This window comes from Triturus cristatus, chromosome 4_2 (assembly GCF_964204655.1).
Source record: "Triturus cristatus chromosome 4_2, aTriCri1.1, whole genome shotgun sequence".
Taxonomy (NCBI): Eukaryota; Metazoa; Chordata; class Amphibia; order Caudata; family Salamandridae; genus Triturus; species Triturus cristatus.
Window position 1 is genome coordinate 637,353,137 of NC_140586.1, and position 22,872 is coordinate 637,376,008.

Sequence of the window (22,872 nt, forward strand, 5' to 3'; positions counted from 1 at the left end):
ATTAGTTGGGTATCATCGGCGTAAGATACAATCGATACCTCATGTTTTTGTACACATTCGGCTAGTGGTCCTACATATATGTTAAACAAGGTAGGGCTTAAGGTGGAACCCTGAGGGACTCCCTGTTTCAAAGGATGACTATCCGATATGTGTGATAGTTGTGCTACTTGGAAACTTCGTTGGGCTAAGAAGGAGGTCAGCCACTGAAGTGCACATTTCCGTATGCCACACGCTTCTAATCTCTGTAGAAGTAGGGGATGTGAGACAGTATCAAAAGCAGCGCTCAAATCCAGCAGGATGAGCGCAGCTGTCTTCCCCTCGTCCGCAAATTTTCCCAGGGTCTCAGTAGCCATCAGCAGAGCTGATTCTGTGGAGTGTGCTTTCCTAAAACCTGATTGCGAAGGATGAAGAATCGCGTTCGCATCCATGAGATCTACTAACTGTTTGTTTACGATTTTTTCTGCTAACTTTGCCGTCAGTGGTAGTAGTGATATAGGACGCAGATTCTCTAATACGGAGAAATCCAGGGAGGGTTTCTTCCTCAGCGGTTTTACAATGGCCCTTTTCCAACCCGAGGGGACTATCCCAGTCTTGAGTGAGCATTGAATAAGTTCAGAGATCAATTGTATTATCGTATTGACACCCATCATTATTCTCTCCGGCCTTGCCGGGTCACGAGGGGATCCTGATTTTATTCCCTTAATCATAGTTATCAGTATCTCTTTCTCAGGTGTTATGAATTCATTTAGTATAGTTCCCCTAAATTCTTCCTGGCTACTGGGGAGCTGATTACCACCCAATTGAGCTTCCATTGGGAAAGACTCATATATTCTGGAGACTTTGTCAGCAAAATAGCCTGCTATTTTGTTGCAGATCTCTTTGGAGGAGGTTATAACATCTTCCTCCTCCTTGTTTTTGAGGGATTTTAATATAATGAATAATTCCTTATGCGAATTTCCAGCATTATCGATTTTGTCTGTGTAGAAATCACGCCTAGTTTTTTTTATTAACGTGTGGTAGGCTTTTAATTCCTTATTATATTTTTCTTTGGATGCAGTACAATAGGTTTTTCTCCAAGTTCGTTCAGCCTTTTTGCATCCTCTTTTTTTCGCGCGAAGTTCTTCGTTAAACCATGGTGCGGTGGCTTTTATTCTTTGAGGAGTTCTCGTGCTCCAAGGAGCAGTTTTGTCTAACGCCCCTAAGATCCAGGTCTCCAACTGTTCATTTGCTATATCTAAATTAGTGTCTAGTGTAGGCCTCGTCACATTGAGTTCGTATTCGAAGGATGAAGAGTCAAACATTTTCCACTTTCTAGTGGTGATTGTCTCTTTCGTGGGTAACGCTTTTTTTCCCTGTACTGACATCTTAAAAGGGGACCACAAAATGGTCAGACCATGCCTGTATCCATAACAATGATAAAAACACGTCAGTATGATGTCACACCTGTAAGTCTTAGGGTGGTTTTCCCCCAAGCTTTTTTACCTTTGCCTCCCCACTTTTCGCTGGGATTCGTTTTTGTTGGCCTTAGGACTCTGTGTACTTTACCACTTCTAACCAGTGCGAAAGTACTTGTGCTCTCTTCTTTAAACATGGTAAAATTGGCTTACACCTGATTGGCATGTTTAATTTATGTATAAGTCCCTTGTAGAGTAGTATACCAAATACCTAGGGGCTATAAATTAAATACGGCTAGAAGCCTGTCAGGCTACGTGTCCCGCTTACCCTGACACCACAGGTGAAGAGTGGACAATACCTTATTTGCCCGATCCTCTGCTTGTTTCCAGCCCGCCTGTCCGAATGAAGAGGTGTTCTATACCGGAGAGGATGACCCTGCTTTCGCCTGCTATGGGACTTTTAAGTCGCCGCAGCCTGTCTATGGGAAAAGGACAAACCACGCCGCCCTGGGTGGTACAAGGCCCGAGCAGGAAGAACGAAGCAAGCATCACATTGAGGAGAAGAACACATCAGAGCAGAGTCCTGAAACCCTGAGTGGAGAAGTGGTTAGGAGTGCTGGAGATCAGGAGGAGACTCAGACCTCTGTCCGAGAGGCCTGGAATCCGCCATAGAGAATCCGACCCAAGCGCCAGTAGGCCAACGATTCCTGGTGAGCGGGAGGCGGGCAGAGGATCGTACTCAGTCCATAAAAAGCGAGGGGGCAGCTTGACAAAGACGCCCGTACCCCACTACAGGCTCTCGGAGGCTGCATTTTTCTTTATTTTATTTTTGAGTGCCAAAACACAGGTGGAGGTTTTTTCTTTTTCTCTTTTTACCGGCGCCTTGCCTGTCTGCATGTAAGGTGTGTTTCCCCCATTCCCTTCTCTTCATAGACGTCGATAGTCATGCTCAACGCTGACGTTTTCTATGTCTTTTCTTTCTTTTTTTGCGGTACCCTGTCCCAGATGTCTGGATTGGAGAAAAACGCCCTGAGGAGTTGAATTCCCCAAAGGAGACATTTAGAGGACCTTTATGTTGTATTTTGAGACATTTAATAAATGTATCCCAAATAAGGAGAACCAAAAAGACAATTGTCATACTCTTACTTACCGTACCTCGTGGTGGAGAATGCGGGCAGCCCTCCAGTGGTAAGCCGAAATGGAGATGCTGATACATCATCTAGTGAATGGACAGAAGAAGCTGGAATGAGCCATAGAATGGCAGATGACCTCGGCCCAGGCAGATAGAGAGGTGTTTAAAGACGTCATTAAGTCCCAGGTGGATGCTATACAAAAGGTCGCAGAAGACCAGGTGCAGATCTCTTCTCACCTCCAGGAGACCCGCCCTGGAACTCCCTTACACCCGAACATAGCTTTGCAAAAGTATATAGCTGGAGAGGACCCGATGCCTTTTTTTTTTTTATTTCGAAAGGGCAGCCAAAGCGTCAGGATGGCCTGAGTGAAAAATGGCCGTTTTTCCTGGCTCCTCTCCTGACAGGGGATGCCCAAACAGCCTACCAGGTGGCTAACGCCGGGGGTACTACCCCCTACGAAGAAATAAAAACCATCATTCTTGACCATCTTGATATGGACGCGGAGTCCCACCGAGTCCGGTTTCGGAAAGAAAAAGGGGCCCCCAGGTATAATCCTAAGACACTGTTCTTTAAACTGAAGCTGGCAGCAGATACATGGCTGAGCCCAACAGAACAAACAAAAGAAGAAATCATGAACCAAATCTATTTGGAGCAATTCCTTGAGGCTCTCCCCTTCCCTACCCACAGATGGTTAAGACAACACTCACACCTTACTGTAGAGCAGGCCGTGGAAATGGCCACATCCTTTGCACGTGCCCAGTCCCAGGCTTTCCCTTGGGAAATGGAGAAAACAATATGAGGTAGCCAATGTCCAAAGAAAGCTCTAGAACCAGTTAATGAGCCTCCGAAACCTCGTACCTATAAACCTGATAACCCCCCTTTCCGAGGCACCCAGTGTTTTGATTGCGGCGAATGGCACATCATGTCCCCACAAGAAGCAGAGTGAAGAACCTATGGATGTCAGCTGCGTTCCCAAGTCTCTTCTCTACACGGAGGAACTGCGAACCTGTTTTTATGTGTGTGTTCATGTCAACCAAACCCTGGTTACTGCCCTACTGAATTTAAGTTCTCGCCAATCCATTATTCAAAAAGACCTGGTTTGTGTCTCCCAGATAATTCCTGGGAAATAGGTACATATTTGATGTGTACATGGAGACGTTCAGAAATACCCGGTGGCCCGAATACCCATACACCCTGTAATGGACCATGTTTCATAGTGGCCGTAGGAGTCCTAAAGAATCTCCTAGAGGAATTCATGCTAGGAACAGACAACCCTGATTTTCTGACATTGGTCCTGGGTACAATAAGAAAGGGAAACCAAGAACAGCTACCCGAGCCAATCGTTCCTAGTGCTCTCATCACTCAGGAACCTTGGTAAATAGGAACTTCTGGCTGACATAGATCAATGACGCTTCATTGCAAAACGCATGGCAGGAGGCCTGAAAACCCCAGTCCTCTTCTCCTGTGGTATACCCCCAATTCATAGAAATAAATGGCCTCTTATACAGGGTGGGAAGGGTGGACGATCCCCCTCAACTTCTGGTACCATGAGTTTATCAGGAAAAGATAATGTTTTTTGCCCACTCACATCTCCTAGCAGGGCACTCAGGGGCTCTCAAGACACAAAGTATCCTTCGCCACTTCTACCAGCCAGGCATATATGCGCATGTAAAAAAGTATTGCCAAGAGTGTCCCGTTTGTCAACGAGGGAATCCCTATAGACCTCCCACGGTGCCGCTCTAGCCTTTACCAATTGTGGGTTAACCGTTTGAGCGTATTGCCATGGATCTGATCTGTCCTTTACCCAAATCTGCCAAAGGATACCAATACGTTCTAGATCTGAAAGAAACACGTTAGTTAGATTCCTCACCTTAGAATATCCCCAGGCGTCAGACTGGATCCGGAAGATTTTTCGTCAGCAATACCCCTTGCGCGTCGCTAGGCGTCGTCTGCGGCTCCGCGTCCGTCGTTGGCGTTGTGCGCCGGAATGACGTCGTCGGAGTACTTAGACGCCGCCCTTGCGCGCTGACGTCAGTTCTTCTTTTTTCCGTGCCAGTAAGCGCAGATCCGGGAGAGCTACCCCTTTTAGTCTTTTTTGACTAAGTTTTTTGATCCTTTTTGATCTTGTCTCGACTCCGGTGCCGGTAGGATGCCTGGTTTCAAGGCTTGTACTGACTGTAACCGATTGATGTCGGTTACGGATCATCACCGCCGGTGCCTTTACTGTTTGGGCCTCGACCACGACGCGGAGTCGTGTTCGCACTGCAAGGCCCTGACCTCAAAGGCTAGACGGGAGCGGTCCCGTAAGCTTCTCGAGATTCGCCACTCGGCTCCGCGCCCCTCTCGTTCCCGGTCCAGGAGGAGGTCCAAGGATCGGTCGCGGAGCCGCAGCCGACGTCATCATCGCTCGTCTGGCTCCAAGTCTTCGGGTAAGTCGAAGCACTCCAAGAAGTCCAAGAGGCGACACCGCTCCTCAGACTCCCCTCGCCGGTCGCGCGACTCGGCTGAGGGTCAGGGTGGTTCCACCCCCGTGGCTCCAGCGGAGCCGCAGGCGCCGCGCACTTCCCCATACCCGCCGGTCCCTGGGACTGACGCGACGCCGGCGGAATTCAGTGCCTTCCTCTCGGCCATGAGGAACCTGGCTCCGCCGTCGACGCCCGCTGGCGTGCCTTCGGGCCCCGCGGACCCGACTGGGCGACCTTGCACGCGGTGGCTCCGGCCCCGGTGCCGTCGACGGCTCCGGCCCCGACGCCGCAGGTCCCTCCCCGTCGACGCCGGTCGACCTCGTCACGCCTCCTCTGCCGCCGTCGACGCCGGTACCACCTCCGACCAGGAATCGGATGACGGGGGCGACTGGGAGGGGTCCGAGGACCCTATGGCCGTTCAGGCTCAGCTGTCACAGGACTGGGCAGATGAACTGGGGGAGGCCAGTGGTCTGGATACCTCACCAGACACTGGATTCATCTCTCCTCCGACTGTGGCTTCGGAGGTGGGTGCTGCTTTCTCTGTGGTGCTGCGCAAGGCGGCTGCAGCCCTTGGGCTCGAGCTGCCTGCCGTGGCTGTGAGGACTAACGTCCTCACTGAGGTGCTTCAGTCTGCAGCAAGCTCCACTGAGCCTCTGCTGCAATTCAATGAGGCCCTCATTGACGTTCTGCAGGGCACCTGGTCCAAGCCCTCCACAGTTCCTCCTGTGGACAGGAACGTTGCTAGGCGCCACCGCCCTGCTCCGGGCGACCCCAGTTTTCTGTCCCAACACCCCACCCCCGAGAGCCTGGTTATCCAGGCTTCTACCTCCCAATCCTCCTTCCCGACCGCTCCGCCGGACCGGGATTCCAAGAGGCTGGAACAGTTTGGCAAAAAGCTGTTCTCCCTTAGTTTGGGTCTGCGGTCTTTAAACACCGCCTGTCTTTTGGACCGTTATTCCCACTCTCTGTGGGATACGGTGGAGGACGTGCTGCCCCTGTGCCCGGAGGAGGCCCGGACACGACTTTCCCAGGCTCTGGCCGATGGGAGGGATGCAGCACGACATGCAAGGAAGGGGCGCCTCCTCACGTCCACCTAGCCACCAGCCGCAGACCCAACCTGCGCACGGTCGCGGACGTGGTTTCCGCCGAGGCGGTTCTGGAGGCCGACGCGGTCAGCCCACATCCACCCCGGCAGCATCCGCCTCCAAGCCTTCCTAGTCCGAGCTTTCCGGCCCATTCCTCGCCAGTGGGCGGCAGAGTTCGCCATCACCTGCTCCACTGGCGTACCATCACTTTGGACAGGTGGGTGCTGCAAATCGTCCGAAGGGGCTACTCCCACCCCTTCGAGACGACCCCTCCAGCCATGCCACCGCAGCACCACCGTATCTCGGAGGATCATTTGAATCTTCTGCGAGAGGAAGTTTCGGCCCTCTTGGCCAAAGAGGCCATCGAGCGCGTTCCGAGTCCAGAAGTAGGTTGTGGTTGTTATTCCCACTACTTTCTGGTTCCCAAGAAGGGCAAGGGGGGCCTACGCCCTATCTTGGACCTCCAGAAAGTCAATGCCTTCCTCCGGAAGGAACATGTTCAAAATGTTGACTTTGGCTCAGGTTCTAGCTGCCCTAGACCCTGGAGACTGGATGGTAGCGTTGGACTTGCAGGATGCTTATTTCCACATCCCCGTCCTGCCGGCCCACCGGCGTTACCTGCGGTTCACGGTGGGTCAAGAGCACTTTCAGTTCACCGTGCTCCCCTTTGGCCTCACCAGTGCCCCTCGGGTGTTCACGAAAGTGATGGCGGTGGTCGCAGCTCATCTGCGCAGATCAGGGGTTCCAGTCTTCCTCTATCTCGACGACTGGTTGTTGAAGGCGGGCTCGCCCCAGGCAGTCGTCTCCCACCTCCAGACTACGGCGGATCTCCTGCATTTGCTGGGGTTTTCCATCAATGTGCCGAAGTCACACCTGAGTCCCTCTCAGGAGCTCCTCTTCATCGGAGCGGTTCTCGATTCGGCGCAGTTCCGGGTCTATCCACCGGAACAGCGGGTCCGGGATATTCAGGCCCTGATTCCCATCTTTCGGCCTCTATCCTGGGTTTCGGTCAGGCTAGTGTTGCGGCTTCTGGGGCTGGTGGCCTCCTGCATCCTACTAGTGCATCACGCCAGGCGGCGCATGCGGGCGCTGCAGTGGGACCTGAAGTTTCAGTGGGCCCAGCATCACGGAAACCTGTCCGACCATGTCTTGATCTCGGAGGGCGCGGCGAAGCAGTTGCAGTGGTGGCTCACGGACCGCGATTGGGTCACGGGCAAGAGCCTCTCCCTTCCCCAACCGGAGCATGTCGTAGTGACTGATGCGTCCCTCCTGGGATGGGGTGGCCATATGGGAGAGGCAGAGATCAGAGGCCTCTGGTCTCCGGCGGAGTCTCGTCTCCACATCAACCTGTTGGAGTTGAGAGCGATCCGACTTGCACTGAAAGCCTTCCTTCCCTCTGTCAGGGGAAGTGTCGTGCAGGTGTTCACGGACAACACCACCGCCATGTGGTATTGCAACAAACAGGGCGGGGTGGGGTCGTGGACCCTTTGTCAGGAAGCTCTGCGCCTCTGGACATGGCTGGAACACCAGGGCGTCACCCTAGTGGATCAACAGCTGGCGGGCTCTCTGAACGCCAGAGCAGACGAACTCAGCCTCGGGTGCATGATGGATCACGAATGGCGTCTGAACTCCGAAGTGGCGCAAGGTCTCTTTCAGCAGTGGGGAGAGCCTTGGTTTGATCTATTCGCCACCGAAGAGAACGCGCAATGTCAGCGGTTCTGCTCGTTGGAATTTCCAAGGCGGCACTCGCTCGGCGACGCTTTTCGTCACGAGTGGAGTTGCGGTCTGTTGTACGCCTTTCCGCCTATACCACTTCTGCCCAGAGTGCTGAAGAAGATCAGGCGCGACCGGGCCCAAGTCATCTTGGTGGCTCCGGACTGGGCACGAAGGTACTGGTATCCCGAGCTACTCAGTATGTTGACCGATCCTCCGATACGTCTGCCCCTTCGGGAGGATCTTCTGTCGCAGCAGCAGGGGACGGTCCTCCACCCGAACCTTTGCAGCCTACACCTCCATGCGTGGAGATTGAGCGGCGGCAGTTGATGCCATTTGACTTGCTTCCTGAAGTCTGTGATATCATTCTGACAGCCAGGCGTCCCTCCACAAAGACGGTATACGCCTGCCGGTGGAACAAATTTGTGGCATGGTGCACAGCAAAGGCTGTGGATCCCCTTTCCGCCCCTCTCTCTGAGGTTCTCCTCTTTCTTCTTTCTTTGGCCCAGCAGGGCTCTGCCTTGGGCACCTTGAAAGGTTATCTTGCTGCCATTTCTGCCTTCTTACGGCTTCCTGATCAGCCTTCTCTTTTCAAGTCCCCTGTGGTTACACGCTTTCTAAAAGGCATTACTCACACGTTCCCTCCTGTTCCTTTTGTAGTGCCTCAGTGGGACTTGAATCTTGTTCTCACGTTTCTAATGTGCGCTCCCTTTGAGCCTCTTCATAATTGTCCTCTTCGTCTTCTGACGCTTAAGACTGCTTTTCTGGTAGCCATCACCTCGGCTAGACGGGTGAGTGAGCTCCAGGCTCTATCATCGAAGCCTCCTTTTCTCTCTGTTCATCCAGACAAGGTTGTCCTTCGTCCTTCCTTTCTACCAAAGGTGGTGACTCCCTTTCATCTTGGGCAATCTGTCACCTTGCCCACCTTCTTTCCGCCTCCGCATCCTTCCAAAGAGGAAGAGAGGCTCCACCGTCTGGACCCAAAACGTGCGCTCTCCTTTTATCTGGACCGCACAAAGCAGTTCCGGGTGGACGACCAACTTTTCGTTGGATACGTGGGTGCTAAGAAGGGGAAAGCTGTGCACAAACTGACCATCTCTCGGTGGGTCGTTTTGTGCATCAAAATGTGTTATTCCTTGGCAAAAAAGGACCCTCCTGCTGGGCTGCGCGCCCATTCTACTCGGGCCACAGCGGCTACTACTGCTTTGGGACGGGGTGTCCCTTTGCAGGACATCTGTCAGGCGGCAACGTGGGCTTCGCTACACACGTTTGCCAGGCATTATTGCCTTGACAGCCAAGTCCGGAGGGATGGCTTCTTTGGCCGTTCTGTCCTCCAGGACTTTCTGGTGTGATCTTGGTTCGCAGACCCACCACCGGGGTTGGTATTGCTTGGGTATCTATTCTAAGGTGAGGAATCTAACTAACGTGTTTCTTTCAGATGAACAAGTTACTTACCTTCGGTAACGATGTATCTGTAAGAAACATTAGTTAGTTAGATTCCTCACCGACCCACCCATCCTCCCCGTTCTGCGAACCGACATCTAGGGTTAAGGTTATCCTTTTCAGGCCCCTAGATTTTTTGGCACCAGTGTCGGTCTCTTGCATGGCTCTGCGTTCCTGGCGCGGAAAGCTATGTACAAGAACTTACGTCAGCGCGCGAGGGCGGCGTCTAAGTACTCCGACGACGTCATTCCGGCGCACAACGCCAACGACGGACGCGGAGCCGCAGACGACGCCTAGCGACGCGCAAGGGGTATTGCTGACGAAAAATCTTCCAGATCCAGTCTGACGCCTGGGGATATTCTAAGGTGAGGAATCTAACTAACTAATGTTTCTTACAGATACATCGTTACCGAAGGTAAGTAACTTGTTCTGCTAGTAGATTACTCCACCCAGTTTCCTAAGGCATTTTCATTATGAACTCCGAACACGACAAACATTGCTGACAAACTGATTGAGTATTTATCCCAAGTGGGTTTTCCTTGCCAGATCCTTACAGACCAGGGATCTCCCTATGTCTGCAAACTCATGTCACAAGTATGCAGGAAGCTAGATCTCTCCCATATCAAAACCTCCGTCTATCACCCTCAAACAGATGGCTTAGTTGAGAGGTAAAATGGGACACTCAAACTAACCCTTAAGCAAATGCTCACCGGCGAAGGAAAGAACTGGGACCAACTTCTCCTCCTTGCCCTGTTCATTATCCGAGGACAGGTCTAGAGTAGCCTAGGCTGTTCCTCCTTCGAGTTGTTATACGGATATTCAGATATCATACACTAAAGTAATCAGTCATTGAAAAACAATATACAAGGATACAGAAAGAACAACAGAAAACTAAACAAACACTGACAACCGAGAACATAAAGGTTGGATGTAAGAAACTATCTTAGTCATCACTCTTTTTTATCAATCTTCCTCCAGGAAAACAGCAAGTCTGTCCTAAACATAGGATTCGGCACTCATATCTCAATTAATTTAGCAATCACTACAGAGAAGAATGGATTATTCTTCGACGTTTCGGTCTCTGTTGTATCAAATCATTGAGACCATCTTCAGGACAAATGAAACTCTTATGTAATTTCTTGAACCTGGTCAGAGAAATGTCTAAGATTCTCAGATAAGGTATCTCCAATACTGTGAGAAAGCAACAAAGTTGGTTCAGTTAGTCTCTTTGACAGTTTGTATACTACGTGGCATATGTCACACTGTCACAACGAGAAATGAAATCGAACGCCATAGAGAGTTGGCATTTTCCTGTCCTGTCTATTTGGTGCCTGTAGCCTGTCCTAGGTCACATGCCTGGGTGTAGATGGCACTTGAACTTTATTTATTCATCTAAGACAGCCACACAATGTGGGGTTTGGTGTGCCTGGATGGGCGATCAACTGGCAGGGTGGGTGTGGAGCTGGGCACAGCTCAACTTGCCACTGAATAGGATGTGCTGTGCTTTCACAGAAAGGACTTGTTATCCCTGCATTGTTCATGCTGCCAGCTTAGAGCCTTAGCCTGGGAGTCACGAAACCTCAAGTACTATTAAGGGAATTCTCATTCAACTTCTCCTACTTCAAATAGGGCACCAGTTATCAAAGGAGGACCCTAAGGCCCCCACTCTTCATTAATTCATTTTAATTATTGCCTATTTCAAGTTCATCCAAGCAAAATTCCTATAGTTTCCCTCAGTAAATTTCAGCAAACATGACAAGCCGAAATTTACAAGTGGAAAGTTGTAGAAATGCAGTATTAGCTGCAAAAGTCGGAATTCCATACCGGAGGTTCACAGGCCACTCATAATTAGCATTAAAAACATTGCACTTTTATACTATTATAAACTTCTCATAAATAGTGGGGGAAAACACATGGTACATTAAGTGTGCAAAAAGGACTGATCTACTTATTTGGACAAATGCAAGTTAAAAATATTGACCAAGCTGAGGATGAAATGAAGGGTTGGTGTTCAATTTCCAGGTAGTAGTGTCCAGCTGATTTTAGGGAAACAGTGGTGGCTGCTTGCCACATAGCTTGTGGGCAAGTACAAGCTGGGGTCCATGTAGGTGCTTTGTTTGTCTCCTTGCTATTACATCCAATGTCCTACTGTGGCTTTGGAGCCTCTGAGCTATGAAGTGCGAAGCAGGTTTTAGCCTTGTTTGTATACGGTATTACATTTTACGGTGGAATGTCTGTGAATCTCTTTTTTATTCGTAAGTCACTGTAGGCCAGATAGAGAAAAGGGGTGGCCTAGGTCCTTTTGGCATCACTTCTGGGGCCTTTTGAGGAAGGTTTTAGTTCTTTGAGACAATTTTGCAATCATTATCAGAGGTCTGCTCTCTCCAAAGGACAAAATACCCATTCATGGGTGAATTGGAGGAAAGTAGGGTTTAGGGTGTTGGGCCATGCTTAAAAGTCCCACAATAAATTCTTGCGGATTTCATTTCATTTCAATATGGTTCTCTGATTTTCAAGGCTTTGTTGGCATTTCTCAGCGGGTCCAGCTTGTTCACACTGGGTTTTAAGAATACCCAAATTATTTTCCTCATCTCTGATAGTTGTTTCTCCAACGTGGCGTACTATTTGCAGACAATATGATCTAAATGGGTTGTCACTGAGGTGATTATATTTAGGGCTGATCCTAATAGGGCTCTTCTTCCTACGTCACTCTCCAAGACTTTCGGTAGGAGAAACATGTTTTTCCTACCACCTAGTTTTCTGCACATTAGGAGAGGATTTCTCGAAGAATTGACTAGATTGCATATCAGTTGGGAAGCGATTTAGTTGCAAAATCTTCTCATACATCCCTCAATAGTGTTTCCTGGTTTTGACTAGTGTAGAGTGATATAGATGTATTCATTCTATTTCAAATTCTCACTACCAAGGTACGGGAAGATTTTAAGTTGTTGAGATTTTCTTCCGCCACTTTGAACTAGCAGCCAAACGTTTCATGACTCCCAGCTAAATATCAAAGCACCACTTTAGAATCACCATGAATCCCAGATACAAAACCAGTGGTGCAAGTGGGTGGCACCATTGTGCAAGTGGCCGCAACAGTGATAGAAGTGGGTGGAATCCTGCTAGAAAACATGTTGGGTTCTGACACTTATTTTTAATTATTTATCGATAAATTAAGCAGTGCTTACCAGGGAGATGATCTATGCATGCCAAAGAACAAAAGTATTAGCAAAGCCAATAGGTCTGACGTTGACTGCAAGTCTTATGGCTTTGTCAATACTTGTTTGTTATAGTTTTTGTATAACTTTAGTGTTGGGTTAGCTAGCATCCCCCTGTCAATACAGAAAAAACATCAAAGCAAAAATATTTTTAGATCTCAAAAAGCACATGCTGCTATACATAGTTGTCCCTAGTACAGAATAAAACTACTTTGTGTAATACATGCTTCTTGCGAAAGAGCAGATTGCCATTCCTCTTCTATCCCTCCATTATCCTATTCAATCCAACTAACAGACTCACATGTCTACTGCTCAAATTAACTCATATTTCCCTATACTAATTCATCACTAATCCTTTTGGGTTCCGGTGTAGCATGCTACTCGCAGAAAAGCGATTACTAACACACACTCTGTAGTGAGCTAAAGTGGGCTCTGGCATGGCCCATGCTGTATGCTTTAGTGGGGGAACGAAAAATGTGAATGCCACGAAGACGAAATGAAAAAAAAGGCGGGTCGAAAGCCCTTGCAAGTAAGTATATTAGATGTAATTTTAGTAAAACCTAAAGGTCTTGGCTAACGCCAGACCTAAGAAGACTGACACTGTAAAACTGAATATTATCACGTCTGCACCCAGGAGACTCAGGTGATTCTTTAAGGAGGGAGGGCAGCAGTGTTGGTCTGGACAGAGGTGCGTTTTACAGTTCCAGTTAGATTTTCTGTAGTACTGTTTACAGTAAATATGAAATATGTTAGAAGCTTATAAGCGTGTAGTGATTTTGATTGCAGTGACTAAGGAAGTGACTTGTGGTGTGAGAGGAATTGAAGTGTAATACAGTGTAGCATTTATTACAAGGACAGAGACACAACTTATTTTTTAGGCTCTCTATAACAAGAAAAGTCAAGTCTCACCTCCAGTGCTCAGATTGAAAGGACATTTATTATCGTTGATTAAAGTAATCATTTTATTATACATATTATTTGCACCCATTTTAACGAGCCCATTGGCTCCTATAAAGTTCTGCCTCTTTAAAACCAAACATATTCCTAGAGTGATTTTCAGCTCAGTGCCTGGACTCCGAACTCTGGGCCTAATTTATATATTTGCGGACGGGGTTACCTCCGGAGTAAATTATTCCGTCACGCTGATAGATTCCCCGCCCATCAAATTTAGAAATGTTCGCTGGCCCAACTGAGATTTCTGCTATTGGTAGCAACCCCTGTCATGACAGTTGCTGTCACTACATTGTAAGTTTAGTGGATGGCTCCGTCAACCTGATGGAACAGTACAGCAAACTTACAACATCTTTTTATTTTCAAAAAGAAAATTCCAAAGCAGGATTTTTATTATGATAATAAAAAAATAAGGCCCCCTTCTCCATGGGAGTTTCCTACACTGGTGAGGTGGGTATTGAGCACTTTTCAATGCCCCTTACTTGCAGGTGTTTCCTGTTGGTGAGGGCCCTGACTAAATTGCAGCCTAAGCTCTGACGGCCTTTACTCCATCGGGCCTTCAGAGAAGTTTAACCACGATAGAGACAAAGTATTCTCTGCTGTGGTCAAACTATGGTCCACTCAAATCCAAATTGGGCAGATGGGCGGACCATAATGTTGGTGGGGCAGAAACCCAGGTGCATTTAAAGCGGGCCCCCTGTCTTGCTTCACGTTATCATCCTTGCAGTTAGTGCTTGCTTTAGTTTTTGAAAAACACTGAAGCCTTCTACATGTAGTACATATACTATAAACTTAAACCAGAGATGGAGAGTGCAAAGGACTGTATGTTAGACACTTCATTAAAATAAACTGGAGATTAATGATTCCAAAAGTAAACAAGAAGTAAAGAAATGTGTTAATGCCTGCATACCTCATTAGTGGATGCTTGTATTTGCACGCGTTCACACATTAAAGCCAGATCTATTGACTTTGCTTCTTATCCCAAATAAAAAAGTTAATAAATCATGTTTTATTAGAAGGCTTCTAAGTCTCTTCATCTCCAAGGAAAAAGAACAAACGTTTAGAAACACCACGGTCATTTAATGAAAGGAGTGTTATTTGATGTTTGCAAAAAACTTGACAAACAGCAGAGCAAAGCCAACAAGTCTGGATTATCATTGTAACTTCAACTCCGAAGCAATGCTTATTACAAATTGTTTAAACGTCATTGCCGTCTATTATTGTGAATTCCCCTTTCAACTTATTCAGCTGTTTTCTTGTTGTAAATGTTTTTGAATTGTTTGCATTTTTTGGTCAATGTATTCTCCAAATGTGTTTATGTGTTGATTTGTACCCCTTCATTCTCCTTCGAAAGATGTACTTGTGAATTTGGAGATTTCTAAAGGATCTAAATAGTTGCTTCTTGAGAGTACATGAAGGTTGAGCTCAGTATCCAGACTAAAAGAGCCCAATGTGAAAAGTTCAGTTAAACATTATGGAGCGTCTACCTCTCCAACCAGGGTCGATTGTTCTTATAATTCTTCCAAGGATGGAACATATTTTAGAGATGACTATCAGAAGTACCTTTGGTTTCTATCAAGCTGTTTGTTATAATTTTACCCATCCATTGCACATTGTCGAATTCTCTTTATCACCATCCCAATAGTGATTTTATTTACCATATTGATTATAATTTTTTCTTTTATGTCTGCCAGTGATGTGGCAATGACATGACATGGCCAAACTACCATCTTATACAACTTTACAAAGCTAAAAGACATTAATCTTGGGGCAAACCTACTTTAAATAGGTCAGTAATGCATGCCTTACTATATCCTCTTATCTAGGTTGATGATATACCAACACTAGATGTGTTGTGTCAACGAGAAGTCAAATTACCCACTGGATCATCCCTAGAATATACTGACTTTTCGCATTGGTGGTCTGGTACAAATGAAAGTAGAAGTGACGATGTCTGTTTGATGGGTAAGTCCTATTGGAATACATTCCCAAAGTACCTCCTCCTTTTTGTAAAACATGAATTACACAGCTGCACTTCTCTGTCCTCTCATGTGGCAAGTAGAAGAGATGGAGCTTTATTTATTCAAGTTTTAAAAGACAGTACTTCAACTATCAGCTGTTTATATAGTTACATTATTATTTAAGGAGTGACATTTCATACTCTATACGTAAGGGTGACGGTCAGACTCCTAACAAAGAGAATAGGGCTCTAGTGAATTATAAAGTGTAGGAGCTCCCACCCACGCTGCAAATCTTGCTTTTCCATTGCCTTCTTTAGAGTTAGAGAGATGCAGGGCTTCTGATGATGGAACATCTTAAAAAATCCTATACCAGGTCATCCGTCTGCCCACCGCTGCACTGCCAGGTCACAGTAGCAGTCACACCCCCTTACTTATGGGATGGTGAGTGTCACAGATTTTTTCCTTCCTGACGAGTCAGCCTACTTAAGCCCCTGGCTAACGTTACTTTGAGTGACTGCATTTTTCTCTTTCGCAAGGTGCACATCCGCACACAAGGAGTTCCCTTTAGACCAGTGTTGCCTGATATGGTATTAGAGTAAATATGAAGTGTTTCTGTTTTGCCACCATTTTACTTCTTTCTTTCATTTTTGCCTTTTAATTGGTCTTTCCTTCTTTTTTGCCTTCTTTTTTTCTATCTTCTTTTCTTTATTTTTTACCTTCTTTCTTTCTTTTCTTGTGTTCTTTCAATTTTTACCTTCTTTCTTTCTTTCTGTCTTTCTTTCTTTTTTGCCTTGTTTTAATTTTCTTTCCTTCTTTCCATTTACTTTCTTTTTCCTGTACCTTCTTTCATTCTTTTATTCTTTCTGTCTTCATTTCTTTCTTTTTTACCTATTATCCTTTTTCTTTCCTTTTACTTTATTTTTTGCCTTTTTTCATTATTTATTTCCTTTGTTCTCTTCTTATTTTTTTTTGCAGTCAATATATCTTCTTTCCTGCTTTTCTTTATTGTTTTGAGCATTTATTTATTGTCTTCTTTACTTTTTTCCTTTTTCTTTCCTTCTTTATTTCTTTTTTGACTTCTTTCCTTTTAAATTCTTTTTTACCTCGATTTTCTTTTTGCCTTATTTCGTATGTTCTTTCTTTTCCTTGTTTCCTTCCATTTTGCCTTCTTTCTTTCCTTGTTTATTTCTTCATTTAAATGTACTTCTTTCTTTCTTTTTTGCCTTCTTTCATTGTTTTTTCTTTCTTTCTTTCTTTGTTTTTGTCTGGTCTCTTTTCTCTCTTCCTTCCTTCTTTTTTTGCTGTCTTTCCTTTTTTCTTTCCTTCCTTTTTGCCTTTTTCCTTCCTTCTTTCTTCTTTTATTTATTTCTTCTCTTCTTTCTTTCGTGCTGTCTTTCCTTTTTTCTTTCCTTCTTCCTTTTGTTGTCTTCTTTCATTTTTTGTTCCTTCTTCCTTTTTGCCTTTTTCCTTCCCTCCTTTCTTCCTTTTTTGGTTTCCTACCTTTCCTTTCTGCTTCCCTCCCTTCTTTTCTTTTTGCCCTTCCTACTTCCTTTTTTGTAGGTCTTCCTTCCTTTTTTTATCTGCCTTCCTTCCTTTTTTTATCTGCCTTCCTTCCTTTTTTTATCTGCCTTCCTTCCTTTTTTGTCTGCCATCCTTCCTTTTTCCTCTTCCTTTCTTCCTTTTTTTCTCTTCCTTCCTTTCTTACTTTCATCCCTTCTTTCTTAAAGATGAGGTTAGCAGCCAATGCCAGATCAATGTCTTTGTCAGGTCTGTTAGCCAAGTCCTTTTGATTTTACTTAAAGTATGTATACCATAGTTACATATAGGGGGTTTGAGACAGACGTCATCCATTAGTCATTCACATTTTTCTTTCACCCACTCCAGCATGCATCAAGAGGCAAGGTTAGCAAACATGCCATCACTCATAAGGAAGTCGGCCATTGACTGACTTCCTTATGAGTGATGGCATGTTGCCTTTTCACAAGAAGCACATCCACACACAAGATAGTTCCCTTCAGTGCCAGGTGTTCCAAAGTAATGTGTACTTTTTTTGAGACCAGAAAAACACTTTTTCCTTAAGCCACGTTTTTGTAGATTTAATAAGAGCCCAGCAGCTTCCCGAACAGTAAATATTTGCAAAAACCATGACAAAACAAAAGAAGAATTTACAAAACTCTGGCGGCCAATGCCAGCCCTATTGGCTTTGCCAATGTTTGTTTTAGTTTAAAGAAGTAGTTTTAAAGAATTACAAATGATACAAAATGCCTTTTTCAAATTACTTCAGGCAGTAGTTAGTTTAAAAATGGTTATCACCATCCTCTCTGCTCTGAGACTGCTCTATAGACATTGCCCCGCGTTTTATGTCAGACCATACAGATCTCGTAACTCCAAGATAAGTTAAAAAAGCAAAGGAGAAACTAATTCAGGCAGTTCAAACAGGGGCCGAAATAGAAGTTGCTCAACTTGAAGTGACAGTCTTTAAGGCTGAAATTGGGTCAATTTTTCCTAAGAAGGTAGCAGTTAAATGGGCCTCTGCACGGGAGAAAAGCTATGAGTGTAGCAAACTCATCGGCCATCAATTGGCTCTCAGAACCAGACAGCAGGTTTCTGCCAATGAAATACTCTCGATCCAACTCCTAACTGGAGAGATTACCAACGACCCGATTAAAATCCAAAGGGCATTCCGAGAGTTCTATCAGAATCTCTGTTCTGAGGAGAACATCAGTCCTGTAGATTTGAGAGAGGACGAGATCGTTAATTATCTAGATAAAATCACTCTGTCCCAACTTACTGCTGAAGATCGTGACCAACTAGAGGAACCTCCGACTTGGGAGGAAATCGCCAAGACTCTAGCATGTCTGCCAGATGGGAAGGCTGCAGGGGCTGACTGTATCCCGGTTGAGTTTTATAAAATCTTTGCTCCCCAAATAAAGGCTGTCTTCACCACACTTGTAGTCTCTATTTTTGACGCGGCTTCTCCACCCGCTTCCTGGTCCAATGCTAAAATCGTAATCTTTCCTAAAAAGGATAAGTCACCACTTAAAATGGGTTCTTACAGGCCGATTACTCTTATCAATTGCGATTCTAAGATATTTTCTAAAATCTTTGCAGCTAGGCTAGCTTTAAGAATTGAACCCCTGGTGTCGGAATGGCAACATGGGTGCATCCCTAAGAAAGGTACTATCAAACACATCCGGCAGACCATCACACTATTTGACGCGGCTCAAGTATCAGGAGACCCGATGTCGCTAATTTTACTAGATGCTGAAAAAGCACTCGACCGGGTCTACTGGCAGTTTCTCTGGGGCGTCATGAGAAGGATGTGTTTTGGGCCAAAGACAATCCAAGCAATCCAAGCCCTTTACATTAACCCTACAGCCAGTGTATCAATAAATGGGAAGTTAACTTAGCAGTTCGAAATTTCACTGGGTACTCGACAAGGGTGTCCTTGCTCCCCACTGCTCTTCACCCTATATATAGATCCCCTTATCAAAAAAATAGAAAACAACCAAGCAATCCGGGTAGTGAGTAGATTTGGCTGGGACACTAAAATCATGGCTTATGCCGATGATCTGGCCGTGGCAACCCCGGATCCCGAGAGTGCCATTTTTGCATTGGAACAGGAGGCTCAGGAGTTTGGGAAAATTTTGGGGTATGCACTTAAACAAATAAAACTGAGATTATTTTATATAAAGAAATCAATTGGGTGGATAATTGGGTCGTCAAGAAAGCTAAATATCTGGGGGTGACTGTGGTCGCAAATACCAATATGATCGTGGCAGAACATCTAATCCCGTCGGCAGCAGATACTAAAAGAGTGCTTAACCGGATAAATAACATGCATTTGACCATAGTGAGACGATGTAATGACATCAAGATGACCTTTTTCCCTAAGCTACTTTATTTTTTCAGGGCTATCCCTCTAGAGTTCAGTAAAACTATGCTTCAGAGATTCTAATAACTTTTCTCACAACTTATCTGGGCATATTCTCAGCCTAGGCGGGCTTTTAAGCAACTCTCTCTTCCCAGGGAGAGGGGTGGATGGGTACTCCCTAACATAAGACTATATGACTGGGCTTCGGTTCTACAGTATAGTATGGTACTGCTGCATGATCATTCTTATATTCCAATCACTGGGCTCCCGTCTCCCTTCCAACTATTACTTGGGGAGGAGGCCTGGGGATGCCTGTGGCGGAAACTGACTTTTGGGTATTACAAACGGGTTAGATTTAAGACCCTGATGAGTGCATATAAAGTCTTTTCTAATGTACGCAGGATTTATGGGCTGGGCAGACTGAATTATTACTCTCCCATTAATATGAACTCCAAATTGCCAGCTATTTTTGGGAGATCTTATCTCCAAGATTAGCACAAAGCGGGAATTTTAAAATTGGGAGATTTTAATCACCATCTAAGGAATTAAGCCATTTACCGACCTTAAAACTCAATATAATCTGCGGGACCAAGATGCTTCTAAGTATATTGCCATAGGGATTTCTTGGCCCGAAAGGCTGGCGGGACCGCCGGGTTCGCAAAGATAGACCTTATTGACAAACTAAAGGCCCTGTCTTACCTCAAATTGGATACATCTACTCCGCATTGAATAGTCAAATGCCCGATGACCTGCAAAAAATAGCAAGCAAATGGCAGTCGAAGCTGGAGGTCCCTCATAATATCTTTTGTTGTGCCTTGAGATCCGCCTAGAATGATCTGCTCTCGGCCAAACTACAGGCGCAATTTTTTAAAACCACTTTTTTTCTGTATTTTACACCTAGCAGAGTTCCTAAATGGGGAACAGGCAAAGGGAAGTTTGGTCCTAGATGTTCAGAGTTCAGTGTAGACTCAGTACACATGTTTGCTACCTGCCCGAAACTCACTCCATTCCTTGTCAAAATACAGGATTTCTTAAGGAAAGTCCTCTCTCAGGATACTGAGTTAACCCCCACGACTATTTTGTTAGGGACTCAAGACAAGGTTAACAGAAAGAGTGGTGGCGCACTTATCTTCGTAGACGTGGTTGCACTCTCTTGGACTAAGAGAGTGTCCCCCTCTTGCACTCAATATAAGTTTCAATAGTTAATCCTAGGGTAACAAATCACTTAATTCGTGGTGTAGTTGATATCATTGATTTTTATTCTCTTCATAAGTTGTCAAATAATCGTTTTTTTCATTTGAACTTTCCATCAACTTTGAATTGTCAATTCTTTCAAAGTGCCCAATGCATTTCGGGCATGCAAGCTCTTCATCAGGGAATAATATACTGCAAATAAAAGGAAACAGGGTATCAGCGTAAGGCACTAAATGCGGGTATAATGAAAGTATGGGGTAAGTGTGGTGCAAATGCCAAGTTATCAGCATTTAGATGCAAGAGCTGCCGATATGTAAACAGTGTCCTGAATTCAGTGAAATATGCGGTGTAAACGTGACAAAGAAGTGAACTGTGCGCTTTAAGTACTAGTGCAGCAGATACTGATGTGCGCGTTGGGGTGCGATCAACAACGTGAAGTGAATCATGCCATGCTAGTGGGTGACCAAATGAACAGTAGAATGCAAATCGGTGATGGAGTAAAAATCGTGCCGAACAGGGTGGTTAAGAATGGCGAAGTGACGGGGATGGGACAGAGTGGAATGGTGAATGAATATTCACATGTGATTTACGTGATTACAAAGTTTCTGGTATCAGTGCAGGAGACAGCGATGCACAATGTGAACGTAATAGTGGTCGGCGATTTGAAAGTACTTACATAGGAAATGAAGACGGTGTGTACAACACGTTCTTCGGAACGGTGTCAGAAAGTGTGGATGGCCGGGTCGTGTTCCCGGAAAGAGATTTAAGCGTCCCGGTGTACCGGAAGTGACGAGCGTGACCCGGGTGAAATTCCGGTGCGTTCAAGAGAAGTGAACTACGTGAAAGAAAGACTCGTAGTTCTGTAACCTGTGCCAGTTTATCGTAGAGAATCGGATGATTCGAAGTGCGGTGAATTGCAAAGTGCAAGTTTTGTGAAGGTGATTTCTCGTGTGTGAGAGGAACTTATAAAAGTGCAGTGTGTCAAAAGAACATTGTAACAAAACGAAATAGGGAGTACACAAACTCTAACATGGAATAATGTTATTTGTGGAGAGTCTCGAAACGGTAACGAACATAAATAAGCAAGCAATGTGAAATGAGTATACAATGCGGGATATAACAGTGTGCCAGGTAACTTGTATGGTACATTGCGGTAATCCAGTCATTCAAAGCACAGGATGCCGTGGGCTGGGACATCGGATTATTGGATGGGAGGGTGAAGAAATGACTCTACAAGAAACAACTAAGGCCACAACGTTCATTGAGTCCCTTTGGACTGATGGAATCCATTTTGTCTATCCAGTACACTTCTCTTTTTAGCATGAATTGTGTATTGTTACGTCCTTTTAAAATTGGTACTTGTTCAAGAGTCAAAAAGCGTAGTTGACTGATATTGTGCTTGAAAAGTTGAAAGTGGTTGGCAATGGGAGATTTGGCGTTGTGTGTTTGGATATTACTCTTGTGTTCATTGAGTATTATGCGCATTTTGCGTTCTATCTTGCCAATGTAAGTCAAACCGCAGGAGCATTTTAACATATAGATTACGTTTTGGCTGTTACAGGTGGCTGTTACCCTTAATTTAATGTTGGTTCCTTTATTAGGGTGTCGAAGTGTGTTGCCCTTTATTATGGAGTTGCAGTTACCACAGTTAAAACATGGTGTGGTTCCTTTGAAATGTGGTTCGTTAAGATTCTTGGTTGTGTTGAAGATTTGTTTAAGATTTCTGGACCATTGATATGCGAACCTGGGAGGTGTATCGAAGATGTGTTTGAAATCGGTTTCAGTTCAGAGCATTGGCCAATATCTTAAGATTGAATTGAATTGAAATTAAATTTATAGAGCACAGTTTTTACCCGAAGGCGAAGGTGCATGATCTGGGAACATCCAGAAACATGAAGAAAGCCGTAATCAGAGTTAGAAGTTTAGGCGCCTAAGTTTTGGTCTTTTGAATTGCGTAACTTTGGGTGGAATATTTGGATATAAACAAGTTTCTGGATTCTTGTGAGAAAGTGCCATCTTTCTTGCATGGTATGCCCCCACTTTTTGCTAAATTGCTGAATGTACTTTGACTGAGTGTACCCTGGACTCCTGCCAATCAGGCGCCCAGGGCCTATGTTCCTTCCTTAAAACACACAAACTCCAAATTGGCAAACCCTGGCCACTTGTTAGCCCCTAGTAAATGGTACCCTAGGTACCCAGGGCCTTGTGACCAGGGAAGGCCCCTCAGGGCTGCAGCACTCATTGTGCCACCCTTAGGGGCCCTGTACCCTTACACACACACACTGCCTTTGCAGGCTGAGTGTCTGGGTGCAGGACAAAATGAAGAGTCGACATGGCACACATCTCTGTGTGCCATGCCCAACACCCACACTGCCAAGGCATATGTCAGCCACCCGTCTGGCTGGGTGCCTTATGCCCATGGTGTGGGCACAGGAGCAGGA

At 45.6% G+C, this 22,872-nt stretch overlaps 1 protein-coding gene across 4 annotated transcripts in view; it reads left to right on the plus strand.

The window, feature by feature from the left end:
* The window catches only part of C4_2H1orf141 (chromosome 4_2 C1orf141 homolog), a 191,032-nt gene that overhangs the window by 98,435 nt on the left and 69,725 nt on the right, over positions 1 to 22,872 (plus strand). For all 4 annotated transcript variants that reach the window (XM_085602325.1, XM_085602326.1, XM_085602327.1 and 1 more), the window contains one exon: positions 15,229 to 15,367. In XM_085602325.1, the coding sequence (XP_085458451.1) occupies positions 15,229 to 15,367 (139 nt within the window). The remainder of the gene's footprint in view (positions 1 to 15,228; positions 15,368 to 22,872) is intronic.